The following is a 27439-nucleotide window of genomic DNA, read 5'->3' as shown; positions in this document are numbered from 1 at the left end:
GACACACAGCAGTACAGCTCCATCACGCATGTGCGTAACCCCGGCTCCTACTGCACAAGAGCATGGTTAAATCATAGACTAGTTTCCTTGTGATCGCTACATACCATCACAAGCCAAATTATGATGGTGGAATCACTGCCACTATGCAATGGCCATCCCTTCAATGTTCTAGGACTAGGTAATGGTGACATCTGAGACACTCCTGACAAATATTCATGAGATACTAGTTTCTAATGAATTGACAGGCTAGATTCTCATGAATATTTGTTCAGCCCGAAACAGTGTTGCAAAAAAGCCATCAGAGGTTAAAGGAACAGGGGCGCTAAGACAGGGCAGGCATAAAGTTTCAAAGACCAAGGCTGCCAAAGAGGTGTAACCATGCCCACAGCATGGTGTAGCCACTCACTATCAACTATGCACCGCCACATCTACGGGTAAGGCACAAAATTCCCAATGTGATGTGGGCACATCTCCCACATTAATGACCAGGCCACCATTCATTCTAGGGCTTAATATTTATTAATTTTGGACTTATATTGGCTGTCTTCTAAACACACCCTAAAAAGGCTGTTTTGCTCTCATAAACACACTATTAAAACACAGTAATTTTGCACTCTCCTGTGAGCTGCCTAAGAGACAAATGGTGCAACATTATTAACAGATGACTCCACCAAAACTAAAAAAAAAAAAAAATTTTTGGATGGAATACTGGATAAAATAAATTAAAAAAATTGGAACCATTAGATTCGCAGGAGATCCAGAGACCAGAATGTGGCAAATATTGTTTTGTTCATTTTATCCAATAGATTTCTAGTAAAAATACATTTTTAGTTGTAGGTGAAGTTATCTTTTCAGGTGCAGTGTATACGAGGTCTGGTGCCTTAATTGTAAATGCCTTTTTGAATCATGCACTTATTCCCATGTTCGCAGAGGTGGCCTATGCTTTCAATGAGGCCCAGATGGGATATTACGTTAGAGGCGCAGAGAAACATTTGCAAATAACAATGCACACTGCATGTCTCGCTGAATCAATGAATAAAGTTAGTGTCTGACACCATGGAGATAACCATACTTATTAGCCCCTACATTATTACAGCACAGGTTCCTAGGAAACACCTTTCACATGGCATATATAAACAACAGATCAATAGGGTCCAATTCGCACTCGGATGAGTGACCAGTACCAATTTCACTCTAGAGTCATCACCAGTAACTTCGCTTTAGGTACAGTCTAAAGTCGAGACCTTTCACATGGCAGATTACTTTGCTAAAGGTTTTCTCCAGATCAAGCTAAAAATTAACTATATCCTAGTGTACAAGAAGCAACGTGCAGTGATTTTCAGTTACAATTACAATTCATCAGCGAACCCCCTTCATACATGACATGGATTGTTATATACTTGGCTTGGGGCAAATTTCCGCAAATGGAGGTGCATAGGGCAAGCAGGCTCCAATGGTTAAATGGATGTTGGGGGCCTCTAAGGATTAAATAATTTTACCAAGAAGTTAGTTTTAACCTTGTGAAGAGACCCGTTAAGGCTTTGCAGCTTTATGGCTTTTTGGAGTAGGCCACAGGCAACACTGTGCAAGCTCTTAACTCAACCTATTGCTCTTTTCCCTGACAACCTACAGCACAGCGCTTCCTCTGTACTATGAGTCCGTGCCAAAATGAAGGTCAAGAGGTCCTATAGATCCTCTCTAAAAGGAGAAGGACCACTTGGTTTCATACTCACCTACTTTTTCAATTTAGCCATCGGTACATGCATGAAAGGGGTAGTCCATCTGGGATGGCAGCCACCATCTAATAGTGTGGAAGCGATGCCCATTCAATGTTAAAATGCAGCTGCATTTTGCAATTTAACGTCAAGACAGACTACGGGTCACTATTGTGCATGTGCAAACATGTATTTTTGCGCATGTGTGAACCATCGCATTGGTTTTTTAGTGACGTTATTTTGAAAGTTTTGATGGCAGAAGCAGAGCAACCATTCAATGGCGGGCTTCCGATGCCTATACCTAATCAGGGAAGGGCGGGAGTGTGATGTGATGCTATCAATTGCATCATTATGGGCTGCTCCTTCGATTTAAGGCTGCGGCATTGTGTCCTATATCCTCCATTTCACTGGAATAGAAGACAAGTTGTGGGGGCAGCAGAATTTGCTCAAATTCAGTTGTATCCTCAAAGTTTCTGGAGAGTAGGCAAGTATGCTACGATGGTGGATTAAACATATTATAGATTAATGTAGAGTTATGCACCTATGCCATTGTAAGGACTCTGCTACTTACAGTACACATTAAATAGAATGCAACTGGGAAAACTGAGATGGAAAAGGTTAGTTGACAGAAAGCCTTGCAGTAGCGAGCAGTGACCAGCAACAACTACAAAGGTGAATTAAATCGTGGGATGCATAAAAGGAGCATGATGCAAACATAGGGGTAAATTTATCATGTATTGGATAAAGTACCAACCAATCAGCTTCTGTCATTTTACAGGCTGTACTAGAAAAATGACAGTTAGAAGCTGATTGGTTAGTTACTTCACCTCACTATAAGGTGGGCAGTCCCAGTTTATATTGAATGTGAGTGTGACATTATAAAGAGAGAGTAGAAAAACTAGGTGCACTTTGCGCCTTAAAAATTACCTAATTCATGACATTAATTTTTCTGACAGAGGATGAGACGCCATTACCTGTGAATGAAAGAGAAGACAAAGAGAAGAGCCGAGGATGGGGCTCCCTCCTGCAAAGGTTATTAAGCTGTGGAAATTCATAGCCCATGAGCGATGATGGCAAATTCAATAACAGAATTAAAACTAGTCTGGATGCCATTCTTGCAAAATATGGCATTTATTAACGATCAGGGATGTGTACCAAGCGGTGATACCTTTATTCTGCATTTTCACTGAAATATATTAAAATGCAGACCATGGAGAAATAAGACATTTCTCTAATGGTGCTGTGGCTTAATAGTGCTGCCACCATATTTTTTGATGCTTGTCAAATTACACATAATAGCGCCATCTGAAGGTGACGCCTACTTACATTTCCTATCACCGGACATCCTGGCGAATGCGCAGTCCGCTGTGAATAAGATTTTCGGTTTGTCGAGATCTCAGCAACACAACCGCCCAGGAGCCATTCCATAGTCACATCAGCACTAGGCTGATGTGATACAGATGGGACAAAGACCTCTGGAGAGGTGAATTACTGTAACACCTCACCAGTGACTCTCTTTTATATAAATTTCAGCGCTAAAGCATCCTGCATCACTGCGATAAGCGGCGCTGTAAATTGCATACCAGATCAGTGATAAGGGACATGATACTGGAGCTCCCCCTATAAGTAGTAGAGGACATAATGGGGACAATTGATCCAGCAAATTTAACTCATCAATATACAGGACAGGGGCTTCAGTACAATACAGTTTATCTTCTAAATAAGTGCATGCTGACCAAGAACACCCGTGTGTGTGTGTAACCATCGGAGCAGGGAATATTGCAGAAAATGCCTGCATGCTCATATGGCCTGTTAGATCATTGCTAGATGTACAAAATGCAGGCTTCAGTCATACAGTATGACAGCTGTGGATGAAACACTGATATGACACAGTAACATGGCCACTGAGGGGTTACACCTCAGGAGAGGCGAGTACCGGAATGGGGGTGTGGAGCCTGCACTCCCCTCCCTGTGTAAGTACACCCCTTCTCTCCGTGCTCTCTCTCTCTCTCTCTCTCTCTCTCTCTCTCTCTCTCTCTCTCTCCCACCCTCCATGTCTCTCTCTCACTCCCTCCCTGCTCTCTCACTTCCTGATCCTGCCACATTTCTTTTGTTTTGAAAGAGGCCGTGACGTCACCAGCAGCCGCCTCCAACACAGGGACTCCCAGCCAGCCGAGGTCACAAGGTTCAGCGGGCCTCGCCCACCCACACCGGGGCCACGCCCACCAGGCCTTCCGCAGAGCGCAGCGTCCGCCTCACTTTCCCGTCAGCAGCCGCGCTCACCCCCCTGGTCACGTCCGACTTCAAAAGGCGACTGAAGAGAACTTCAAAGTGCAGCCCGTCCTCCCCTCACCCCAACTCCTCCCACTCCCCTTCTGTGTCCCAGACTTGTGTCGGCCTCACTCCTCCATTTCTTATGTCTCCGATAGGGAGGTGATCTGCATAGACACGCCCACATACGTGATGTCACGTTATTTACTCAATCTCAGTACCCCGTCTCCAGCCGTCGGTGGGCGCAACCAGGAGTGGGCGTGACAATATTGACAAGTAGGCGAGTCAAAGAGGGCGTGCCCAAGTTATCAAGCAGGCTCCTCCCCCGGTTTATAACGCACGGCCACTTCCGCTGGCGGCTCAGAAGCGGTGCGATCATGGCGGAGCGCGGTCAGCAGCCACCCGCTAAACGGCTCTGCTGCAGACCAGGCTTCGGCTCGGCTTGCAGGCCGGGTCAGCGGGCAGGCGGAGCCCCGTGCGGGGCCGGCGGCTCGGCTCATGGCCTGTCAGGGAAGACCCAGAACCCGGAGTCCCTGCTGGACATCGCGGCCCGCAAGGTGGCGGAGAAGTGGCCCTTCCAGCGGGTGGAGGAGCGCTTCGAGAGGATCCCGGAGCCCGTGCAGCGACGCATCGTCTACTGGTCTTTCCCCCGGAGCGAGAGGGAGATCTGCATGTACTCGTCCTTTAACACGGGCGGGGAGGACGGGGCCGCCCCAGGGGGGGTGACGGCCGCGGGGGTGACGGCCGGGGGCGCGGCTGGGGCGGCCTCCGTAGCGGCCACAGCGGCTGTGGCGGCGGTGGCGGCAGCAGTGTCAGTCGGGGAAAGCAGCGACGAGAACCGACTCCCTTTCCGCCGGGGCATCGCTCTACTGGAAGGCGGCTGCGTGGACAATGTCCTGCAAGTGGGTGAGTCCCCCACCATAGAGTCTCTGGTGACCCCCCCCCCCCCCAGGCGGGGGTCCCCTTTTTTTCTTATACTCCCCCCTTCTCTACCCCAATGTGTCACCCCCTAGAGTGGGTCCCCTCTTATCTATACTCTCCACCCCACTCAAATGTGCATCCCCCCTCCCCCTTAAAGCCTGTGCGTCCCCCCCGGGGGGGTCCCCCTCTACTCATCACCCCCCCTCCCCACCCCAATATGTCACCCCCCCCCTCCTCATATCTCCACACATGACAGGGGAGGAAATGTAGGCTGAGAACAAAGAGGAATTTAAAGGGCAGCACACAAGGAGGGGGTTTAAATCTGCAGACACACAATGTGCTGCATACCCAAGTGTGTGAGTGAGTTTCCTGTGCCTGAGCTGTGCTATGTGTCTTATTGTGTGTGGTTGTGGCGTCCCCTTGTCAGTGCTGGGGGCAGCCTGGTGCATGTATTGTGTGTGTGTGTGTGTGTGTGTGTATATATAATATATATATATATTTTCATTCTGATCGCTCTTTATGTTCCTCATTCCATAGCTGATGCCTCCTGATATAGGGAATACACATTTTCCACCCCCCCTGGCCAGAGGCCTTTCCCATCTTATTTATCCTGGTCACAGAGGTTGTCTTGTCTCAGGACTGCGCACACTAATTGCCTGGAGCTGTCTTTTGGATTTGGGTGTCTGGGAGAAAGGAGAGGTCACACCTCCTGGTGGGCTGTGCTGGCTGATTGCTTGGAGGTGCATGACAGGATTGTGTGTGTGTGAGAGGCAGGCAAGGGGGGGCTGGGGCTGGATCACACACCCCTGGGCTGTGCTGCTGCTGCATTGTGCCAGCTAGCTCAGAATGGAGCTGTTTCTTGTCAGGACAAGGGAGTGGAGTGAAAACAATACCCACCTTTCATGTGGTCCCCCCCCCCCCCCCCTCCGCCTCTATCCCATTCTGTATTTGTATTGCTCCATGCCATCTTATTATGGAGGTTTTAGTGACCCCCCCCCCCCTCAATTTTTTTTTTATCAACTTTTGTTACTGGTTTAGACAAGCAATAAAGGGCTGTCCAAACCTGTCTTGCATAGAGATTATTCTTCCCCATAGCCTGCCACTTGCTTTTGGGGCCTGAACAATATTACGTTTCATTTCATTTGCAGTAATTGTTTAATACTGTGGTGCTTTGAATGGCTGCGATGAGCAAATACAATGCTGACTTTAAAGAAGAAAAACATATTTTTATTTTTCAGTTCCAGCTTCCCCTCTGACAATTGTGCATATTAAATAGCTGTCAGGCATTATTCAGTATTTTATTTTTTCTTCTCGTTTTAATGTGTCTTCAGTTCTCCTGCCACCCCTCGAAAGGAAGCCAAACAAAGACGGCTCTTTATATATATTCTTTTCAATGCTTGTTAAATAGAACAGACTTGACAAAGCTGGCCAGGCTCCGGGCTTAAAGCTGTAGTACTGTATGGTGTCTTTCTGGAAGGATGTCGTCTGCTCGGAATTGGGTTCCTGTTTATTTATAATCATAGTTATGATGTTACACTCCCAGTTCTGACACGTTCACAATCCTTATCTTTATTAACGTTTACTTCTATAGCGCCAGTTATGCTTATAGATTATAATTATTATTTTTTACCAAGCTTTATTGTGTTTACGATCCTTATCTCTGGGGGGGGGGGGGGGAAATTCTTCCCTTATGATATATTTATTTTCTTTCTGCTCCCCCTCCCTGCTATATTGGAGACCATCTTTATTTTAACCTATTTTTTTTCATTAATGATGAGGTGACTTTCGTTGCTGGCAAACCATCATTTCATACCAATGTTTTCTATGGAGAGGTTTGTGTATTTTTGTTTTTCTTGTGGAAGTTTAAATAAAAAAACAAAAACACTCCTGAGGTACATTTGTGGTTTCTGTCAGGGACCCACCTCTTGTTGGCATGGGTGAGGAGTTTTTGTCTATACCTGACTTCGCATGTGAGCAATGAGGGATGACAGGAACGCACACAGGGAAGGGAGTTTTTGGCTGATTGCATCTAAGCTAGGAATTCATTGTAATAATAAAGCCAGGGGGCAATAAATAAAAAGATGCAATCTTTTGGAGACAGATGTACAAGCAGTGATTCATTAGCTTTCAGCAGGGGAGGCGAGGTCACTTTTTTTTTTTTCTAGAGACTATTAACTTTATTTTCCTGCAGTCAGGGAGGCTGGTGTCTGATTAGGTTGAAGCCAGCTTGACATGGTTATAATTGAATGCTTGGTCCAAATTTTACCGATATTCAAAGAACTGGTTAGGAGAGAGAAATACATTTCTATAGTTTTATTAGACTGTTGCCTGTCACGTTCTGCGGCGTACAGAAATTGCAGGGTGTGTGGACGCAGTACCTGGTATATATCCGATTTGTGTGTGTCCATGTATTAGACAAAACAAAATGGCAGCCGTATGTTTACATTTATGTAAACTAATCCCATAGCCATAATCCTTTTGGCATCTTTGTGTGAATGGAGTCAGTTTAAGTTCATGTGTAAATTTGTGACTGGCTAAAATAGTTTGTTTAAAGGGTGGAATCATTTTGCAGCCTGTCTATGGAATTTTTATCTTCAGGATAACGTTAAGGTTATATGCTCATGGTGGGGATGGTAAATACACTTTTTAGTTGCACGCATGATCGCTGTACTGTGTGCATTTGCCATTCACATGTCTTCCTGTTAGGACAAGCAGAATGTAATTACTTTATCTGGCCTGGCTGGTTTGTAGTTGCCATCAGTGTGTGGGATAATACTAAAGGCAAGTGCCTTCTCAGTGGTTTAGCAATCCTAGTCGTAGGCAATCAGATGAGCATCCATGACCTGTGGCTCTCAGATGACATGGGACTATAAGTCCCAGCATAGACCTGTAGTGTCACAATTTCCTGATCCTTTTTTAGACTTCTGGCTTCTAATTGTTGTTGTTTTTTAGTGTTGACATGTATAGGATTGTAAAGGCTGATGTCTTGTACCCAGGCTGGCTGAGTTGTGGCTGCTTGTTACACAGTGAATACATGCTTGGATGCACTTGGCTAAGCCAATTTCCTTTCCCGTCACACGTTTGATAATATAAGGGTGTGCCTGTATCTGGTTATAAGAATTAGTACTCGTTTAAATACAGTGACATGTGAGGTTGTGCTGCATTTTTCTTCTTCCCTGGTCCTCTCATGGTCACGTTGAACCGATCCAATAATGCAATGTAAACATTTTGGAGGTCACAAGCTCATTTCTGACCAGTGGCGCTGTTGGAACGTTTCAGTTGTTAATATTAGGTTTTGATGTTTTATTCTTCATGTTGACATCCTTTGCTCAGAAATGCACCAGACGGCCGTGTGCGCAGGATATACAGACCGACGTTCTAAATTTGCATGTTGTAAACAAAGATGTCTTATCTGCAGTTTTTGTCAACGCTCATGTGCATGTTCTGTATGGATTATTCTGTGATGGGGATAAGAGCTGTAAGGTAGATTAGATCATTGGCAAGACAGGGAACGCCCAGTTTCTGATTACGTTGGGAAGGGAAAATTGGATGAATCACATGGTACATTGGTTGTAGCAAAAGTGCAAATTGGGCATTGATGTAAGCTTCTAAGCTGCACAAGGCTTCTTGGCAATGGCACCTTTTTCCAGTTTTTATGAATATGCCAGTGCTGCTGCTTTATATGGATTCATACCTACCTGTTCTGTGCTGGCTGAAGTTGTATATAAGTTTAAACAATGACAATGTTGCAGTTATAATCTTTTAAATTCAGAGTCATAATGGATGGAATTGTTTGTCTCTGCAGTCAGTTGCAGTGGTTCCCAAACTGTGTGCCTAGGCATCCTGGGTGGGGTGCCTCGGGACACTTGCAGGGGTGCCTCAGGTTGGTGGTCTAGCACAAAATCAAATTATTTATGGTCCATGTAATGTAAATATGTGGACAAATAGAAGTGCAAACCTATCCACCACATAACTGAGCCTTATGGGGCCTACCATTAGATAAATTTGAGCGATATATCGTTCAGTCGTTCAATTTATCTGTCATGGATAGGCCCTGAACGATAACAGATGCGTACTCCCGCGGCTGATAAATTGTCTTTCATCTCTCCAACATATTGGTCAATTATCGCTTATCACTGACAGATATTAGAAATATCTGTCACTTTATAAGCGGTAAACGACGAACGATATTTTTAATGAAAATGAATAGAAACATTAAAAAAAATCCACTCCCTGAATGATGTCATGCAATATCGTTCGTCCGCAAAAATCTGTCATGTACATGACCGATATCTGTCACCACAGCCCCATGAGTTTTCAAGGGATAAATCTTGTCTTTCATCGTAGAGAAATATCGGCTAATGGATAGGCCCCTTTACAGGTCAGCACAATTTACTACATTTTTTTTCTGAATTTCTCAATAACAGACATTTGGCCTAGGGGTGCCGTGAAAACAATGCTCATACTCTAGGGTCCCGTGATTCAAAAAAGTTTGGGAACCACTGGCTTAGGACATGTCTTTCCTGTGTTTAGTGCTGGGCAGAGCACATGTAATATACATCTGGAAAGCAGGTGGGCACATGGATCATTGGTCCCTGTGGCTACTACAGAATAAGTGCCCTATTCTCATATGCTTGCAGAGAATGTGAACATAATGAAGTGTGGACAAGACTTTGATACAAACTCACAATGTCTGTTCTGCTACTCAGAATAGATGGCTTGTGGCAGGTTTCTGCAAATTGCAACTATTTATGACCTACTTTGTGTAGTGGTTTAGAGCAAGTAGTACTTGATGTAACCATATGAGCAACTCTAGCAGCACTTAAGGGCATTTGCACAAGGACAGAATGCATATTTAAGATGCAAATTTTATATATATTTTAATAAGTATATATTCTCAGTTGTAGTTTCAATGAATTATGATGTGCATTTCAAGTTGATCTACTGCAAAACTCGAACGTTTTCCTCATCTAATGGCTTTGTCTGCTCCTGAAATTCTGTCAAGGGGGTATATTTACTAAAGTACGGGTTTTTAGAAGTGGCGATGTTGCCCATAGCGACCAATCGGATTCTTAAAATGTATCTAGCACCTTCTAGAAGATAATAGCTAGAATCTGGTTGCTATGGGCAGCATCTCCACTTCTAAAAACCCATTCTGTAGCAAATATACCTCTAACGTGAGGAGAAAATGAGTCGGGGTGATCACAGGTCCTGAGTCATGTGGTGGGAGTGAGTCGTAACTCTTGTATGTCTGAGCTGTTGCTGTCCAGGAACATTTGCTTTTAAAGATAGATACTGATTTTATTTGATCATCCTGAAAAATATGCAAAGCTATATTGGGTATAATTTATATGGTTTATCCAAATGTTCCACCACTGCAAAGCATTAATTTCCGCGCAAATAAGGCATCGGAGATGTTACCTCACGGGTCCACTGAGTGACGTATCCCAGTTTGCGCCCTGCACACATTATGGGTGTGATCTCCAGTCTTTCCATTTTTGGGGGTTTTCTTGGTTTGCAGCAGCCAGTTTGCTGGGAAATTTGCCATGTTAAGGTGGTAGTTTTTTTTTTTTTTTTCCTGGTCGGATAGCATTTCCTTTTCAGTTTTGAATTCTTGTTGCCTGTAGTTTAGTTTTTTGTTATGTAATTACCACATCATTTTAAGTACAAAATTTGGCCAGGAAATCTAGCAGTTTGAAAGTGGAAACACTGGTGATCTCACGTGCTGCACGTTTACCAGTACACAGATGGGAACTGCTTTCACACGTGTGCCAGGCAAGCTAATGGTGCGTACAAACTGTACGATCTGTACCACCAACGACTTGAAAGATATCTTTCAGTGAAATCATCCTGCCACATCTCTGAACAGGCAAAGTTGGCGATATCGTGCAAGTTGGCCTGCATGTACGGATGATCATGGATCTCTTTATCGTCCATGTCAGGTTGGTGACTGCAAAAAAGTTAACGATATGAACGATATCGTTCATGAAAGGCGTAAGTTGGGTACACACGTAAAGATTTTCTGGGCAACCATCCAGCTAGTTGATTGGTTGGAATGAAAATCTGGTACATATGCAGATTGCAGAATTGCCACAATCGATTGAAAAAGGGAAAGATTTTTATACACAATCGATTGCAAATTGCACGATTGCTGCAATCAATCTCTGATGTATGGGGGCCTTAACTGATGATCAGCAATTTGCTCCTAAATGCCAGAAAACAGATGAAAATGGTCATTCAGACAAGTTTAAATGTTTGATCTAAACAATTTGTTCAAACAGTTTTTGTCCATTTTCCGGCGTTTGGGAGCAAATTGCTGATTATCATTTGCTTTCATACCTTACCAGATTTTCATTCCAACCAATCAACTAGTTGGATGGTTGGACAGAAAATCTAGGTGTGTACACAGCTGTACTGCGTGTAAGCACCATTAGATTTTAAAACCCCTTTACTGTGAGGCTAGGCATTCAAAAAAAGAAACCAAATTACTTTTAATCCCTGCACTGACATTATTTCCATGAGGCCTTTATTTAGCTGGCTAGGACGGTTTACACTCTATGCACTGTGGTGCTAAACCAATTTACTTTAGATAACACAAAGTAATACTTGTTGTGTATTGGTTTGTGTTTTCTACCCAGTTGTTTCCCAGGCTATGAGAAGTCTTCCAGTGCACTTTTAGTGACCTTTTTGCAAATATGCTTTGCTTCATCATCGCTTTCATACGCTGCTGGCCAAAAATACAGCGTTATCTTCAACCTTGAGAGAGGTCCTGGTACTCGCTGGAGATCAATGCATTCCCCTCGCTCTGTGATTTCAAGGCCTAGTGATTAATGACAGCACTACTGAGGCTCCTGGCTCCGTGTCTTGCACACTTGTGACACTGGTGCCGTTTCTAACAACCACACTTCAGTTCTTTTGTATCACAAATACTCTTCTCTTCTTCAAGGCTGTTATAAAGGTCGCCCCCCCTTGTAACTTTTAGTGACTTATGGCTAGGCTGTCTCACTCGCTAATTCACATTGATATAATGTATCACTACTATTCTTACCCTTAATTTGGAAACTACTTATATTTGCTTGCAACAATGTAATTAGTGCAAGTTATTTAATGCTGTGATATGGCTTACTAAACTGTGCACAATGTGTAGCTTGTAAGCTTGTGATCAGGACCCTTTTACCTCTTTGGGCGACAATTCAATTAAATGCAATGTTGAATAACACTGGGCATGAGTGCCTGGAGCTATTCAATTGTCCCCATTGTGCCATGCAATTTACGGTGCCTAATGCCGGGGGTTTACTTGCAGTAAATGGCATTCTCCGTCCTAACTGCCTGCTACTAGCATCACAGCGAGTAGAGATCCTCTAGGTGCGGGTTAACAGCACAGCCAATTGAATAGCTCCGGGAACTCCATTCCCGGCGCTATTCAACATCGCATTTAATTGAATTTCCCCCTTTGGTTATTACACAGTCTTGTTTTATTACCGTTTTGTTCCCATTTGTAAAGAGCAATAGAATATGCTGGCGCTATACAAGTAATTGTTAATAAACAAAGCACGCAATTTGGTTGTCGGCTTGCTTATTGGAAATACCATGGAAAAGAGGTGGCTAATCGGGTTTATTGAGAAGTGAATCCCTGGGTACAGTCTCTCCTCATTTGACTTGCTGCTTCCTGGTTAAATTAACATTGCCTGAAAGTATTACTTCACAACTTAATGGTATGGCCTCTTGTTTTGGCTATTGGTGAACTTGGTTAGCCCTGATTGCTTTGCCCCGGTGTAGCTATATAAACTATTTTACATTTCTGCAAGTGAAAGTTGTAGAAGTTCTTCTGGTGTGTTCTGTGTATTTGTTATTCAAGATTGCTTAATTCTGTGATCAAATCCTTTTCGAATGGCTTTTGTTTCACCATGGCAGTGGAACATGAGCTTCCTGTTACTTGTAGTTGTGGAACCAGCTCTCATTATGCTGTTGCCCAATTTGCAGCTCTATAAGGAATCCATGGGAAGTGAAGAAATTGCATTTGGTCCCTTTGCAGCTCTTTGTCAATGTCTGACAACACCCGGCTTCCTCTTCTGTTCATGTGCCTCACATCCCATTATCTTAGGGAAGCAGCACCCCATCCATGTGACTGACTTCCTCATAGTGCTGCTTCCTGCCAGATTGCGGGACTTAGTGTTGTAAGTGTGTGTGTATATAAATAAGTATATAATATTTATTGCATATTACAGGTATGAAGGTACATTTAATTAGGGTGGAATTGCAGGCAGTGTCCAATTTGAGGTGTTCGAATGCTGACAGCACAATCTAACTCACTTTTGACTGATGTACGCACTGCGTCGGCGGCAACTTCTGTCATTGAATTGACTCCATGCTGTCTTCTCTAGTAGACGTTTAAGGGACTCTTCAATTATTTATGTGCTGTGATCTCCCGTCACTTTTAGATGGGGTGATATTCAATTGTTTTGTCCCTATGGGCGCCCATTACTTTTCGAGTATGTCGCACCCACATGCACCAGTTTAGTCACGTAAAGCAGCTATACCCGTCTAAAGTCCAGTTTAGAGCACCCAAAGGATAGTTTGAGCGGTCAAAACACAAACTTTTAGCCAATTTCTACTCGTCATCTCAGGTGGGTACGAACAGAAATATGGGCGCCCGAGGCATTATGCCCGTTGGCAGCAACAATTGAATAACGCATCAGGAGCTGTGGCCTCGTTAAACATTTGAATCGCCCCCCTTACGATTAATTTAGGGGCGATGTAGTGCACACATCGGCCGCACTTATACCACACCTATTAGTCTACAAATGAGTGCAGTTGTTGGGGTTCCAATGTCGCATCGCCTGCAATGACCTCTGATTGCATTGACCCTTAATATTGTGTATTGCCTAACACAGAGGTACCCAAGCTCCGCCATTACAGTCCACGATTTAAGGATATCTATGCTTAAGTACAAGTGACTTATTTAGTAGCTCAGTCAATTTAATTTAATCATCTGAACTCAAGCATGGATATCCTTAAAACCTTGACTGTAATGGCGGAGTTTGGAACCTCTAGCCTAAAATTATAGTTGGCGGTCCCGCTAGGCTGTTTTAGCGGGACGCCGTGCCCTGCCAGATTTCTAAAGGGCAGAATGCGCCCTGTCCCTCTTGGCGGTGCCCCGCTCAATCAGCTTGCGGGTGATGTCCCCACCCACCGGCCGCAGTGTCCCATGGGTGGGAAAATAGCGGTGCAGCGGTCATTTACCGGCGGTAAATGGAGTGATTAAAAGGGGCGGAACTTACAGAAACTCTACCCTTTTTAGGTCCGGCCCTGGACATAGAATGAACACTAATAGTGATCCATCTTGTGGGCTGGACCAGTATTCTGCCAAACCTACAGTGCCTAGTGTCTCGCTGGTTCCTAGTGAACTCATTGGCTCCGTGCTTTATTGATGATTTGCTGAACCTCCACCATGACTGGCTTTACTGTGTGTAAGTGATGGCAAAGCACTTACAGGCCCTTAACTGTAAAGTTATTTTGGAACTAAAGTTTTTTGTTTTGTTTTTTTTCCCCTCCCCCTTGCCACAAAATTGCAGTCTCGCCACTTGTGAAAAGGGCTTGTTTTCTGTCCTCTACTTGAAAATGTATTTCTTAAGAGGTCGCCTCAAGCTCTCTGACACTTTGGCACACAGCACGCCTGTGTGATCCAGGAAACATTCAGGGGCTGCTGGGATGGGGAAGATTTATTTGAAGAAAGGTGGCTTTTAGAGTGTAGGGCTTTCTAATCGTTAAAGCAGCAGCGCCCATGGCAGGAGAGATTCGCTGCCAGCTGGTATATAATAGTGGGCTTTCTGCTAGCTGCTAGCCTTACTGTGCTGCATAATTTATTTGTTAATAATTCAAGAAGGTTGCAGAGTAAACAAAATCATAATCCAAGTCTTCTTTGTGCTTCGTCCCGTATTTCCAAAGTAGAATTGATTCCGTGCCCTGGAGAATCCAAAGCGGTCGTCCAATTTTTTCCAGCAAATATATCTGTATACTTCATTACACTTAATTCTAATGTAAATGTGATCTGTAATACCTGACTTTGAAGCATGGACACTCTATTTCCACTCAGTTTAATTCTCATCTCTCTGAATTACCAGCGCCTCTAAATTGTCATGCCAGCATTTAAAATGTACCTCTTGCCGGCATACACAAGGCAGACATTTTGTTTATGCATAAGAATGTGGCCTATATATTCTGTAGGGACACATCGTGCCTGTCACTTTCCAGTATAGTGCAATTGTCATTTGCTGAGCAGTACAACATGTCTTTGGGAGACTCGCATTTGTTCACTGATCTGGTTTTGAAAAGGTTGTTGTTGTTTTTTGCTCATACATATTCATATGACTTGCACCCTCTGTCACGGCTATAGGCTCTATAGCTCGGCCATCTGACTAATAAGACTGATGGGGATTGTTGAGGTGTAAATTAGTATATTGTCAGGTTCACAGCTTATGCTCTCATATTGCGGCCTTGAATTAAGAGTCATGTAAATGTGTATGTATATATAATTTATTAACCTGCTTGGATAAGTTATGTAAGTTCTGATATTGAGCCACAATAATGCGATAAATATGATTTTAGTAACTGAAAGCCATGCATCGTGTTATTACTTCAGTTACTGTATATTACTTGGCTTACAAATATTTGCTTTGTAAATTCCTTTTGAAAGGAGGAAATGTGAAGGTTCTAGAACACATTTAATCAATATGCAGGTATGGGATAGTGGATGTAATGACCTTTATGGTGGCATACCTCGCTTATTTTCTGCAAGACCCTTGACAAACTCTATTGCAGAAGGTCTCCACTCTCCTTACAACACTTTTCCAGCTGCTAACGAGTTTAAAAAGTAATTGAAGTGTAAGACTCAAAGCATGTGTCTGCTCTTGCTATGACTGATTGGACCTTTAGGGCAGATTCAATTGTTTTTGGGTGCTTGTAAGTAATGGGTGACTGGGTGATATTTAATTGATTTGCTGATGAGCGTGAGTGACGAAGGTGCCCATTACTTATTGTGCATGTCACGCCCAAATGCACTTGGATTATTCGTAAAGCGGTAAAACCCGTGCCAGCTAGTGGGCACAATGAGTTTGGGTGCCCACAAGCCTGGAATAATGAGCACATGCAGTCATGCCCAGCGGCACAAATCATTGAAGACAGGATCTGTGGCCATGTCTGGACAATTAGACCCTTTTTCACTAAAACCCTCATACACTCATTGGTCATCTCCAGATTGGACTACTGTAACCTACTCCTATCTGGCCTCCCCAACTCCCTTTTCTCCCTTCTCCAGTCTGTCCTCAATGCTGCTGCTCGGCTCATCTTCCTCTCCAAACGCTCTGCATCCGCCTCCCCTCTCCAACAAGCTCTCCACTGGCTCCCCTTCCCTTTCAGACCCCAATTCAAGGTTCTTCCACTCACTTACAAAGCCCTCACCCATTCCTCTCCCATTTACATCTCAGACCTCATCTCCCATCATTCTCCCGTCCGCCCTCTTCGTTCAACAAATGCACGCTGCCTCTCATGCCAATTGATTACTTCCATTCACTCCCTCCTCATAAGATTTTGCCCAAACTGCTCTCCACATTTGGAACAGTCACCTTCTTCACATCAGACTCTGCACCTCTCTACAATCCTTCAAACGGCTCTCAAGACCCACTTCTTCATCAAAGCCTTACAGCTCTCAACTTAACTTGCTGCTACATACGCCTTCCTCCCTGCCTACCCCATCTCCGTCACACCTGTGTCTGTCCCTCCCCTTTAGAATGTAAGCTCTTACGAGCAGGGCCCTCTACCCTCATGTGCGTCTCGTTCTATACTTTCATCTACTACTTACTCCCCGCTAGGGCACCTAACACTTATCTGGGTGTTGTGGTCGCTAATGTAGCAATGTATATTATCCATGTCCTTGTCCTGTATTATAATGTACTGTAAGTCACTGGTCAAGCTATTTGTTTTTGTACTTTGTAAGGTGCTGCGATACACTTGTGGCGCCATATAAATGATAATTGAATCCCCCCTGTATATACGTTTCAGTGACAAATCTGCATTCTGGCAGTGTTACGGTATGCCAGTCTCATCATTCATGGCAGTCAGTTTGTGGGCTAAACCAGTATATGCATGCCGCTTATGCATTAGGACGCTTGTCGTGGTGGAGATCTAATAGACTCTCATTCTGGTGTAATCTTTTACTACCAACGTGTTTGTTTTAAATACTTGTTTCTCTTCATATGTTTGATATGACTGCGCTATTCTGCTGGAGCTGCTGTACTACTTACTAAAGGTCATCCTTGGCCAAGCTCTTGTGAGTGGTGGGAGCACATGTTGGAGCGATTTTTGTAGTAAATCGATGCTCACCTCCGGCAGATGCTTACAGAAAATGTTGATTTTTTTTTTTCCACTTTTTATGAACTAACCTTTCCCTGGATACGTATAGGAGTTATAATGGTTTTGTTACTAGATACCATTAAGCAATGAGAACATTAGAAGTAAGTGCCCTCAAATTCATGATGCCTCCAATCTAGGCTTCTGTAGCTGCGTCTATGTAACTGCGCTTAATCAACATTCTTTGATATATACTGTATGTAAATGGTTAAGGCATAAAGGTTGAATTACCCTTTTGAACACCCCCTCCCCTCCCATAACAAGGGTATGCTTGTTAAGATGTATACTTAAACTGGTTCATGACCTAACAGTCTGCAATAATTCCCACTTGCCCATTGAGTTGGCAGAACATCTGTTCACTGACTTTCCGTACCTGAGTCTCGACATTGAGCTTGTGTATTTATCTATTTCTTTGTTTTGACTGTAATGTAGACGCTCCTTTCTTTTCTTAATGTTTGGAACTGAACAGCTGTGCAAGTATTCACATTGAACTATATGGAGCGGTGGGTGTGTAATTGCGTCCTTTTGCCATCATCCTGCCGTTGAAGCATTTTATTAGCAACACTTGATAATGTCCTAGGAACTAGTGATATCATGGAGGTAGTGTTTCCTCCTTGCCCCAGATTCCTAATGAACAGTCGGCCTGTAGTGACTTGAGTAATTGGTTCAGCTGACACAATGGTCCCTCGCTGTGTGTGGACACTTCGATGGCAGGATTTCACCTAATGTCTTTAAATAGTTGAGTGACTGTTTACAGGTGGCCTAATTTCCCCAACTGGATACAATTAAAGAACATTATTACTTTTTTATATTTTAGTGAAGATTTGCACAGTTTGCACTAAACCTTTAAGATGAGACCAAAACAGATTATGGCTACTAAATGCTACTTCTTTATAACTGATAGCAAACTGACCTTGTCAACAATTAATTTTAAAGTTGGAACCATTTTAATCTGCAAGAAGAATACACCAACCTTAAGGCGGGTATCCACTTGCCGATTAAAATGAGCGATTGAACGATAACTATATCGTTCAATCGCTCATTAATCGTGCACAAATCGGGCATGAAAATGTCAAACGACCAGCGATGTGCGCTCCCACCGGTCGTTTCTGACCTCAATCATCGCCTGAACATGCTGGTCACTCTGCAGATAACGACAGACTATGTTCAGGGATGTGGGACATATCGTTCAGTGTAGGCACTGCAGGGGAAGAGGAACGACTGTACCATTACAATGCTGCAATCGTACTATTGTTGCACTATCTGCTAGTGCAGTGGTCAGGGAACAGGGGTAAATTACCCCACATGGGGTAAAAAATTAAATTCCTGGGGGTAATGGACGGACAGCCGGGCATGCATATGAATCATTCTATATTATAGAATGAATGGTTCATATGCATGCCCGGCTGTGCCGGAGGGAGGCTCTAAGCCGGACGCCCGCTGAGATGTTACCAGCGGGCGCCCGGCTCCTTCCCTGCAGCGGCGCGTTAGCCGGAGGCTGGAGTTCTCCTCTGAACTCCAGCTTCCGTCTCTCTCCGTGCACACTATGGGAGAGACATCATGATGTCTCTCCCACAGTTCCGAGGAGCATCCAGGCGGACAGGACGACGGCGGATGCAGGAGCGGGGATTAAGTCAAGTGGTTTTTTTTTTTTTTTTGTACAAGCGGCACTACAGGGGCATTATATGGGGGCACTACTAAAGGGGCATTATATGGGGCACTACTACACGGACACTATATGAGGGCATTATGAGAGCACTACTACAGGGTCATTATATGGGGGCACTAGTACAGGGGCATTATATAGGGGCCACTACTATATGATTTCCTTCCTTTCAAATCAAGGGTGGTAGCGTTGGCATATCTAAATATATTTTGGGGTAAAAGGTAAAGTTCCCTGACCCCTGTGCTAGTGGATACGCACCCTTAGGGCGGAATTCAATTGATTCCAGCCCCTATCGCGCCCGATGGAGCTATTTAATTCTTGCTCCTGTCAGGCGCGATCAGCTGCCAGCGCTACATTTCAGCTCGCAGCCCCAGGGGGATGAGAGCTGAAATGTGCGAAAAGTGACCTGTTTGGGCGCCCAAACAGCACTTTCCGCGGTCGCGCCCAGCACTTTGGTCGGGTTTAGCTACTCTAGGCGGCGAGACCTGACCTCTATGGGCGCGATCAGCGCGAAAAACGGCATCAATTGAATAGCTGCCCGCGATCTCCTGTCACTTTAGATGGGAGATCCGGACCGCGTAATCAGTTGAATTCCGCCCTTAATGTTTGTGTACTAAATAGTTTAAAAGCAGCTGAATGTAACTCTTATAACCTGATACATAGTCCAAATTAGATTGCTATTTTTGTTCTTAGTTGTACCCTGCTGCATGCTTGCATCATGCCTCTAGTTTATCGCTATGTATTAACTTCCACATAGATCTGTTCCTCATAGTGTTTGATGGGATGAGCAATAGCTTTTCTGGAGATATTAGGCTGTTAGCCCCATCCTCAAATGCAGAAAATGTTAAAATCATATGGTAGCAAATCAGTTCAACGTGATGTGCCAAGAAAAAGTAAAACAATAAGAGTGGCGCTTACCACCACGATGTGCTGCCAGGCATCGGTCACATATGGTAGTGCAAACATTGCAAGTTTTCCCTTGCATTCCATAGGTGCTGTCAGATGCAATGTACCGTTCCTGGTCAATCAGTCTCCCTCTCATTGATGAAATCATTGGGGTAGATTTACTGATGCTTCTGAAGCTAGCAATCATTTCTCTATTTCAGTTGCGAAAATGATAGACAGGTTCTGATTGGCTGCTATGGGTAACACCTCCAATTGTCTATTTTATAAACTTTATTTAATCTAGCTAATTTGTGTTTTGCCTTTTTGGTAGGGGAAGGATAATAAATGCTTGTTGTGTGAGAGTACATTAATGTTGGGTGTAATTGAATTATAGTGTAAACTGGTAGAATTTTTTTTTTAATGTTTTTACGGTTTACAAAAAAACTGTTAGCGGCTTTCTCTTTTTTTCTGTGGATGTTTTTAGACTGAACACTAGATTTAGGACAGGTGGTAAAATATAGATAGGAATAGTAATGGATGGGGTTGGTTGATATCTGCCAGCCTGTTGCCCTAAACGGGTGACCAACTCATTGGCACACAGTTATTCAAACTGAATAAGACATTTCCGCTCCCTGTATTATTTCTGAGTGACGGAAGCAGGTCTGGAGTCGGCCGCACATCTGTGACATGTTCCACTTTGTATCTGCTTATTTCCTATAATCCTCCTGTAACACAGTACATGTTTTGTGGGCCCTGCATTGAATGAAGTGTCAGCTGTTGTTGCAGTTGTGTCACTCGCTCCTCTGAGGAGATAATGTGGAAAATGTTCCCACTGTTGTATGTAGGTGGCGACCTCTGTTGTAAATGCTGTTCATTCCAGACCAGCCTGTGCAGCATTATGGGTGGAATGCACATATTTTCGTTGCTTATTAGTCTAACAGATGTAGTATGCAGTGACAAACAAATGTTCCCATAAGTCATTGCACACCTGCTCTGGTTCACACACAGGCAGTACTGCTGGCTGATGCCACATTTTTTCCATGGAAGTATTGGGGGCATACCCTGTTTGAAATAGACTGTGTTGGTGAGCAGTAATGTAGACCTACAATGAGAACTGTAACTCATCCATCAAAGCTTTATTCGCCATTTTTCATTTGTGTGCGTATATGTATTTTTAATTTTTTTTAATGAACAGAATCCACCTTGACCCATGAGCGAACAGACCCAGCTTTCCATTAAATGACAGAGAATTGGTCCGCCTATGTGGAGGGTAGTTCTATGATCTAGCACAGGGCTGGGGAACCTCAGGCCCGGGGGCCGTATAAGGCCCCCGGAATCACTTGGTATGGCCCTCAGAGCTTTTTTCGACTAGCCTCATCTGGCTAGCAGGGTGCACCCTGCAGCCAAAATCTATGCAGCAGTGCCGCCTGGAACGTCCTCAGGATGCACCAGATTGTCACACCGCTGCCCTTAAAGCTCCCCGCAGAACCCGTAGGATGCTCCGGACATTGCTGTAATCACCATGATTGTGGCCCGCCCCTTGTGATGTCATATGGAGAGGGGGCGTGGTCTGCACCAGACCCGCAAATAATGTTTATATATATCAAAATGGCCCTAGGCAGAAAAGAGGTTCCCCACCCCTGATCTAGCAGTATTATTGTAACCTTGCAAGCAGGGCCCTCTTAGCTTTATGTCTGTCTGTTATTACCCAGCGTTCTATTAATGTTTCCATTTGTAAAGCGCAACTGAATATGCTGCTCTATATAAGAAACTGTTTAATAAATAATAAATATTATAGCACTAGGATACTACTTTTGTTTCTTCATTGGAAGGGTTAATATGCCTCTTAAAGGCGAGCTTTGCTATAGATCAGATTTATGGGAATTATGTGGCTCGCAGCTGTTGGAGTCTGCGTCCAAAGCCCCAGAAGATAAATACAACATAAAATTGATCTTTTGAAGTAAAGTTATTATTTTATAGGCGACAGTGTTTTGACAAGCCGTGTTTGACTTTCTTGAATATCCAGTGCTTTTTATTTTCTTTCTCTTTTAGTCTTTTACATTCTCTTGAAAGCGGAGGTCGAGGTATTTTGATTTCCTTTTTAAAAAAAAATAAAAATAAACACAGAACAGGCAACCATGTCTAGGCATTTTATTTTTTTCTAAAATCAGAATATCTTTAAAGCAATGTGCATGCGTACTTGAGTTTATATTGGGATGGCTTCTTTCTGGCCTTCAACAGTCCTACCTATATGATAACACATGTTGTGCATAGTGTATAAATACATTAAGGCAGGAACATTACAAAACACCTTATATGGTATATAAACACATGGTTAAACCTGATACTTAGCACCAGTAAAATGTCATTACTTTGTTCTAACTGTCTAGCAATTTGTGTTTCTCTGAGGTTTGTGTGGATGTAACCTGTTGCATGTCCCTTCAGCTGCACAGTATCTGAAGAAGGTGGCGGATTTATCTGGTTTTATACAGGAATTTCAAGTCTGTCTATTTCTGAAGGCATCGGGCCTAGCATTTTGTACCTCAGTCCGCTTCTGTTAGTTTTAGTGGCTCTTGTAAATGCTAGTTTTGAGTATTCCATGTATGCAATCTATTGTACTTTTGGCAGGATTGCTGCAAGCACTTACTATAGCCCCATTAGATAATGTCCTAGACCAGCGTTTCCCTACTCCATTACTCATTACTGTCTGACGTGTTAAAAAATCGAAAGATGGTAATAGCACATGATTCTGTGAGGAGACCTAGAAAACATGCACTTTCAGGGTCCTTGTCCAGGATTGGAGTTGGGAAATATTTATATAGTTATCCCTTAATACAGAGGCTCCCAAATGCGGTCCTCAAGGCTCTCCAACAGTTCAGGTTTTAGAGAGATCCATGGTTGAGCACAGGTGGTTAAATCAATTGACTGAGGTACGCCTTTGTTCAACCATGGATATCCTTAAAACCTGGACTGTTAGGTTGCCTTGAGGACTGAGTTTGGGAACCTCTGCCTTAAGTTGGGCATACACGTCCAGATAAAGTGCCTGTCAGACTGACAGACCTTTTATATGGCAGCATGCCAGCCGCAGATGTCTGAGGCATACACTGTTAGATATCTGTGTATTAGCCCCGACATCTGCGCTCCGCCCCCGGGGGAGGAGACATTTTCCTGTTCCTTCCATGGGAAGGAACACAGGAAATGTCTGTCGGCTACGGCTGGGCATACACAGTCTGATGCGGCCGACAGTTACCGCTTAAATATCGCGTTGGACGGGCATGCTGGAGAATCCGGCATGCCCGAATGAGCAATATTTTACCCTCGGTCGCCGTCGCACACGCTACAATTATTGGGGCGATCCGCGGAAATCAGGCGGGTCGCCCCGATAATTGTAGCGTGTATGGCCAGCTTCAAACTTTTGTTTTCAGTGAGATTTGTCGTAAGTATCATTAAGTGGATTACTCTCCACCTAACTTGTCATATGCAAATCAAACTACTTTTTTGCAGGTAATTAAGAAGTCGAGTACACATTATGATATAACCCAGTGCATGAACTTTCAGCAGTCGTGAACTTGTGTTGTGCAGTACCCGTCAATCTAACAAATAACTTGCTGGTGATCGTACTGGAAGTGAGCAGGGTTTCCTGTTCTCCTTCCACTGTCTCAGTGTAATCGGTGTTCTCTTTTTAGGTCTGGCAGTGTGCCCAGGTATATGAGATACAGAACTCACACCCTTACTATCTATAGCCGTGTATCCGCAGTGCTTACCTCTAACTGAGGACACGGATGTTATAAAAGTGTGGTGGTCTGTAGCCTCACTGTGTATTTAACAACTTGCTGAGAGATGTTTTAAAAGGCAAATTCTAGAACAATGTTTTTCCCTTTTTAGCAAGTAGCTGCTGTTTTTTTATTATTATTTAAATGTTTGTGCTGTGAACTAGTTAAAGGTCTTGGGGCTGTCAGTGGCAACGCACGCCATCGGCAAAAACAGTGTTTTAACCACTGAGCCCTTTCTTGCAAAGAATGTGTTCTGTAGATTCTCTTTAAGGCTACTTATATTTCACCATGGACGATATTTAAATCTTTCTAGGCCTGATCATCTGTACAGTACTTCTACATAAGTGTCTGGGCTCATCTATTTATGCATGGAAGAGGCATTAAATGTATAGAATTACGGTGTACTGTGTGAGGTCTTTTGCCGCTTGTGTAGTAACGTTGCTCCTGAGATCAGAGCAGACACACTCCTTTTTGAGACCTCCAGTGCCTCAAAATTAGTTTTTTTTTTTTTTTTTTTACAAAAGAAAAAATGCCGATTGAATATTTTTTTTTTTTTCCCCTTTCCGGACGGAGCGTGTGCAGAGAAGGGGTTAAAGGTGGATTGGCGGAGGCATTATGCAAGCTGTTAAGTAAAAAGGAAGTGCATTACAAACTGCTGAGCTCAGTAGTCTGGCTCCCAGCCAAGCCTTTGCTTTCTTCACTACAGCTGAGGGCTTTCTAAGCTTCCCACAAGTGGGTTTGTCTGAACTGTTTAGGAATGCTGCCTCAGTCGCCAGCTGACGTCAGTGCCAGCAGTTCAGCTGAGGGCCAGGCTGACAGTACGGCTGGGAGGGACCTGGTGTGAGTGGCTGGATGGTGTTAGGAAGCTGTGCAGTGTGTGTGTATATTCCTCCTGTATATGACCTGTTTAGTTTTCACTTTTTTTTTTTTTTCTTTCCTCGAGTCATTGCATTATGGTGCAATCCTATAAATAGCTTGGAAGTGCAGTCACATGTGAGTTGATTGCGAAGTACTGATTAATCTAGGTGATGTTGTGCACTAGATTTAAACTGATTTTGTTTTTGCAATTTCCTGTGCATTGTAGTCCAGTTGTACAGCAGCCTGTTCATGTGGAGGCAGCCATTTTTGTGAGCTGAGCAAATATTCATGAGACAGCAGGCTACCCATGAAATGGCTGCACAACTTGTGACGCTCACAGTGGAGTCAGCCATTTTGTGCCCGGGCCCCATGTTCCATCATGCTAGTTGCATGGTGCCAACTTTTTAATTAATCTCGCAAACGTGGATGATTCCCACTTGTGTTTCTGAAGTTGTATGCAGCAGTAAATAATAGTGATGAACTAATGGTTCCCAGCATGCCTTGCTTGTGGCAAGATTTCATTGTGTAGCAGCACTGAATGCATAGCGGAAACAGCTGCAGGTTCAGATTTAAGCTTTTTTTTCTTTTAAGGCAGCTGACAATTTTTTAATTTTTTTTTTAAGCTGATTTGGTGATTTTACATGTACTTTTAATATGGGGATAGATAGTGGTGTAACACTGCTTCCTGTTTCTCTGACAGTCTCCAAGTTGCACCCATTTGTCCTAACAGTGTGATTTCCTTTGCAGGGCCTCTGGTTTTGTGGCCAGCAGCCGAGCTATGGGATGGATCTTCACTCTAGTGGCTTAATTGGAAGAAGCCGTGAAGGGTGTTTTCTCCTCTGTAGGGTTCTCTCCCTTTTGGCCTTGCATTGAATGCTGTGGCTTCTGGGAGTGGTTGTATTCTTTATAATTAGGAGGATCCTGGATCTTTCCTTCTTCAGGCTTGTTGCCAGGGAGCGCAGGAAGGAAGTCTGCACCCCAGATGTTCTGGTTGATGCCGAGCTCCTTAACAACCACTGAATTATAAGTGCAGAGACTTAAAAGAAAGCACCGAGGCAGATCAGCTCCAGTATACTGAAGGCTTAGCAGTGGTCCCTGCGGAACTAAAGGATGCAGCATATACCAAGCCATCCGGGGCTGATGGAACACTCTTGGATTTGTTACACAACAACTGGAGAGCCACAGGTTGCCTATGTCAGGAATTGGCTGATTTGTAAACTTCTAGCTGTTAAAGACCCTACCACCTAGGGTAAAACCGGAGCACGATAGGCTCCGCCTCCTCAGAGTATGAAGGCTGCTGCATGCAGTGTACTCTCCCAGGCTCAGTGCTTAGTCTGAAGACTGGGACATTGATACGTTTGAGCTAATGAGAAGCAGCAATAACTGTTTCTTATTGGTTGTTCTGCAGTTGCTTTGCAGCTATTACACACCTCTTTAGGCGGTAGAGCAGCCTAAACTTAACATGTGGTATAACCATCAGATAGATCAGTTGTGGTATATGTTTTTTTTTAAATTCATGAAATGGCACATAAATCCAATATAGTTTCTGTACTCTATAGCAGTCCTCAAGCAACCCCGGTTTTCTGCATTTCTTTAAACCTATACAGACAGGTTGATGTTTTGCTGGGTCAGTAATTATCCCACCTGTTTCCACAGGCAGAAATCTTGAAAACATGACCTGTTGATGGATATTTGAGGACTGGAGTTAAGAACTACTCTATATGGGAACAGGGATACTGGTGTGTCCGTAGTATTGATTCAGGAAAAATACTGTAACGCTCCTAGTTTCCCTTCTCATTGTGCCGCTGGATGAAGCAATAAATGAATGGCCCCCATCAGTGAGTCACATGACCAGTCTGGAATGGACGGCTGTCCCTTGCAGGCGTGGGAGCATCTTGCACCAATAAGCTTCCCCTAATGAATTCCATATTTGTCTGCGAAGTTCATTTTCTGTGGTGCAGGTGGGGGGATTCTGTGTGTACATAGTAGTGGGTTACTGCTGTTTGGCTAGAGACCTCCGGGAAGGCCATACCTTGTACCACATAATGTGTGCTGGTGTTTTTCCACATGGCCCTTATTTTTCTTGAGGCAGGAAGGCCAGGATGCCTCCAATCGACCACACACCTTTTATATGTAAAGTCGTGTTTTCCTGCATGGAAATGTATATACCATGTCATATGGGTGAGAATGATTTGCTTGTAAATGGGGTTTCTTCCTTTAACTTTAATGACCTGGTTATACCCTTCCAGAGTGCATGCTGACTTCCATCTTGTCCCCAAAACGTATGTCCTGGTCAGTGTTTTTGCTGCGTTTAGTACCTAGGATGCAGCTGTACAGAGCTGTCGTGTCACACAGCAACAATCCTAACCTGCCTTGGTTACAGCCTGGGTGAAATAAAAGGTCAGAATGCAAAGTTTATCAAATTTTGCCATCTTGACCATCCATTTTAAGGTACCCGGGCTCCTTTATGTTTATCTAGGGAGTCTTTCTCCAATTCAATGAACGAATCTGTTAAAATATTTTGTATGTTGAACAAGTAGCTGAAATCCTTTCTATGAGGAAAGCGGTGGTTGGAATTGATGTAGGAAAGCTTTCTCTGGAACTAGCCATGTATTAAATCATGTGAAGAATATGTCCTCTGTGTAGCTGCTAATTCCTGCATCTCTGGTGTAACGGCCTGTTTTCCAAGGCTGAGTCACTGCTATTCAGATATCGCTGATGGCTTTTGATCCATACCTAAAATATTTGTGGTTCTGAGAAGGGAAGGACGTGTGCACTGCAGTGTTACGTTTGAAGCCGTTGTTGAATGTATGCTTTTCATATAAACCGTGTGGGCAGATTGTTATATTTTTTTTGCCTTCAGTGGATCATTTCTCCTATTTGCAAAGCAGATCAGGCCGGATCTGGTTAAGGAAGGACAGAATGCAAAGTTCTCAGATAAC

At 43.7% G+C, this 27439-nt stretch overlaps 1 protein-coding gene across 1 annotated transcript in view; it reads left to right on the top strand.

Moving 5' to 3' along the window:
- The first annotated feature begins 4333 nt into the window (after positions 1-4333).
- ZSWIM6 (zinc finger SWIM-type containing 6) overlaps positions 4334-27439 on the top strand; it is a 97048-nt gene continuing 73942 nt past the window's right edge. The window contains exon 1 of the mRNA XM_088469382.1: positions 4334-4892. Within this exon, the coding sequence (XP_088325508.1) occupies positions 4364-4892 (529 nt within the window). The 5' untranslated portion in view covers positions 4334-4363. The remainder of the gene's footprint in view (positions 4893-27439) is intronic.

Source organism: Taudactylus pleione, unplaced genomic scaffold, assembly GCF_031769625.1.
Source record: "Taudactylus pleione unplaced genomic scaffold, aTauple2 ptg000092l, whole genome shotgun sequence".
NCBI lineage: Eukaryota > Metazoa > Chordata > Amphibia > Anura > Myobatrachidae > Taudactylus > Taudactylus pleione.
Note: the sequence above shows the minus strand (reverse complement) of the source record. Positions and strands in the feature narration are given on the sequence as shown.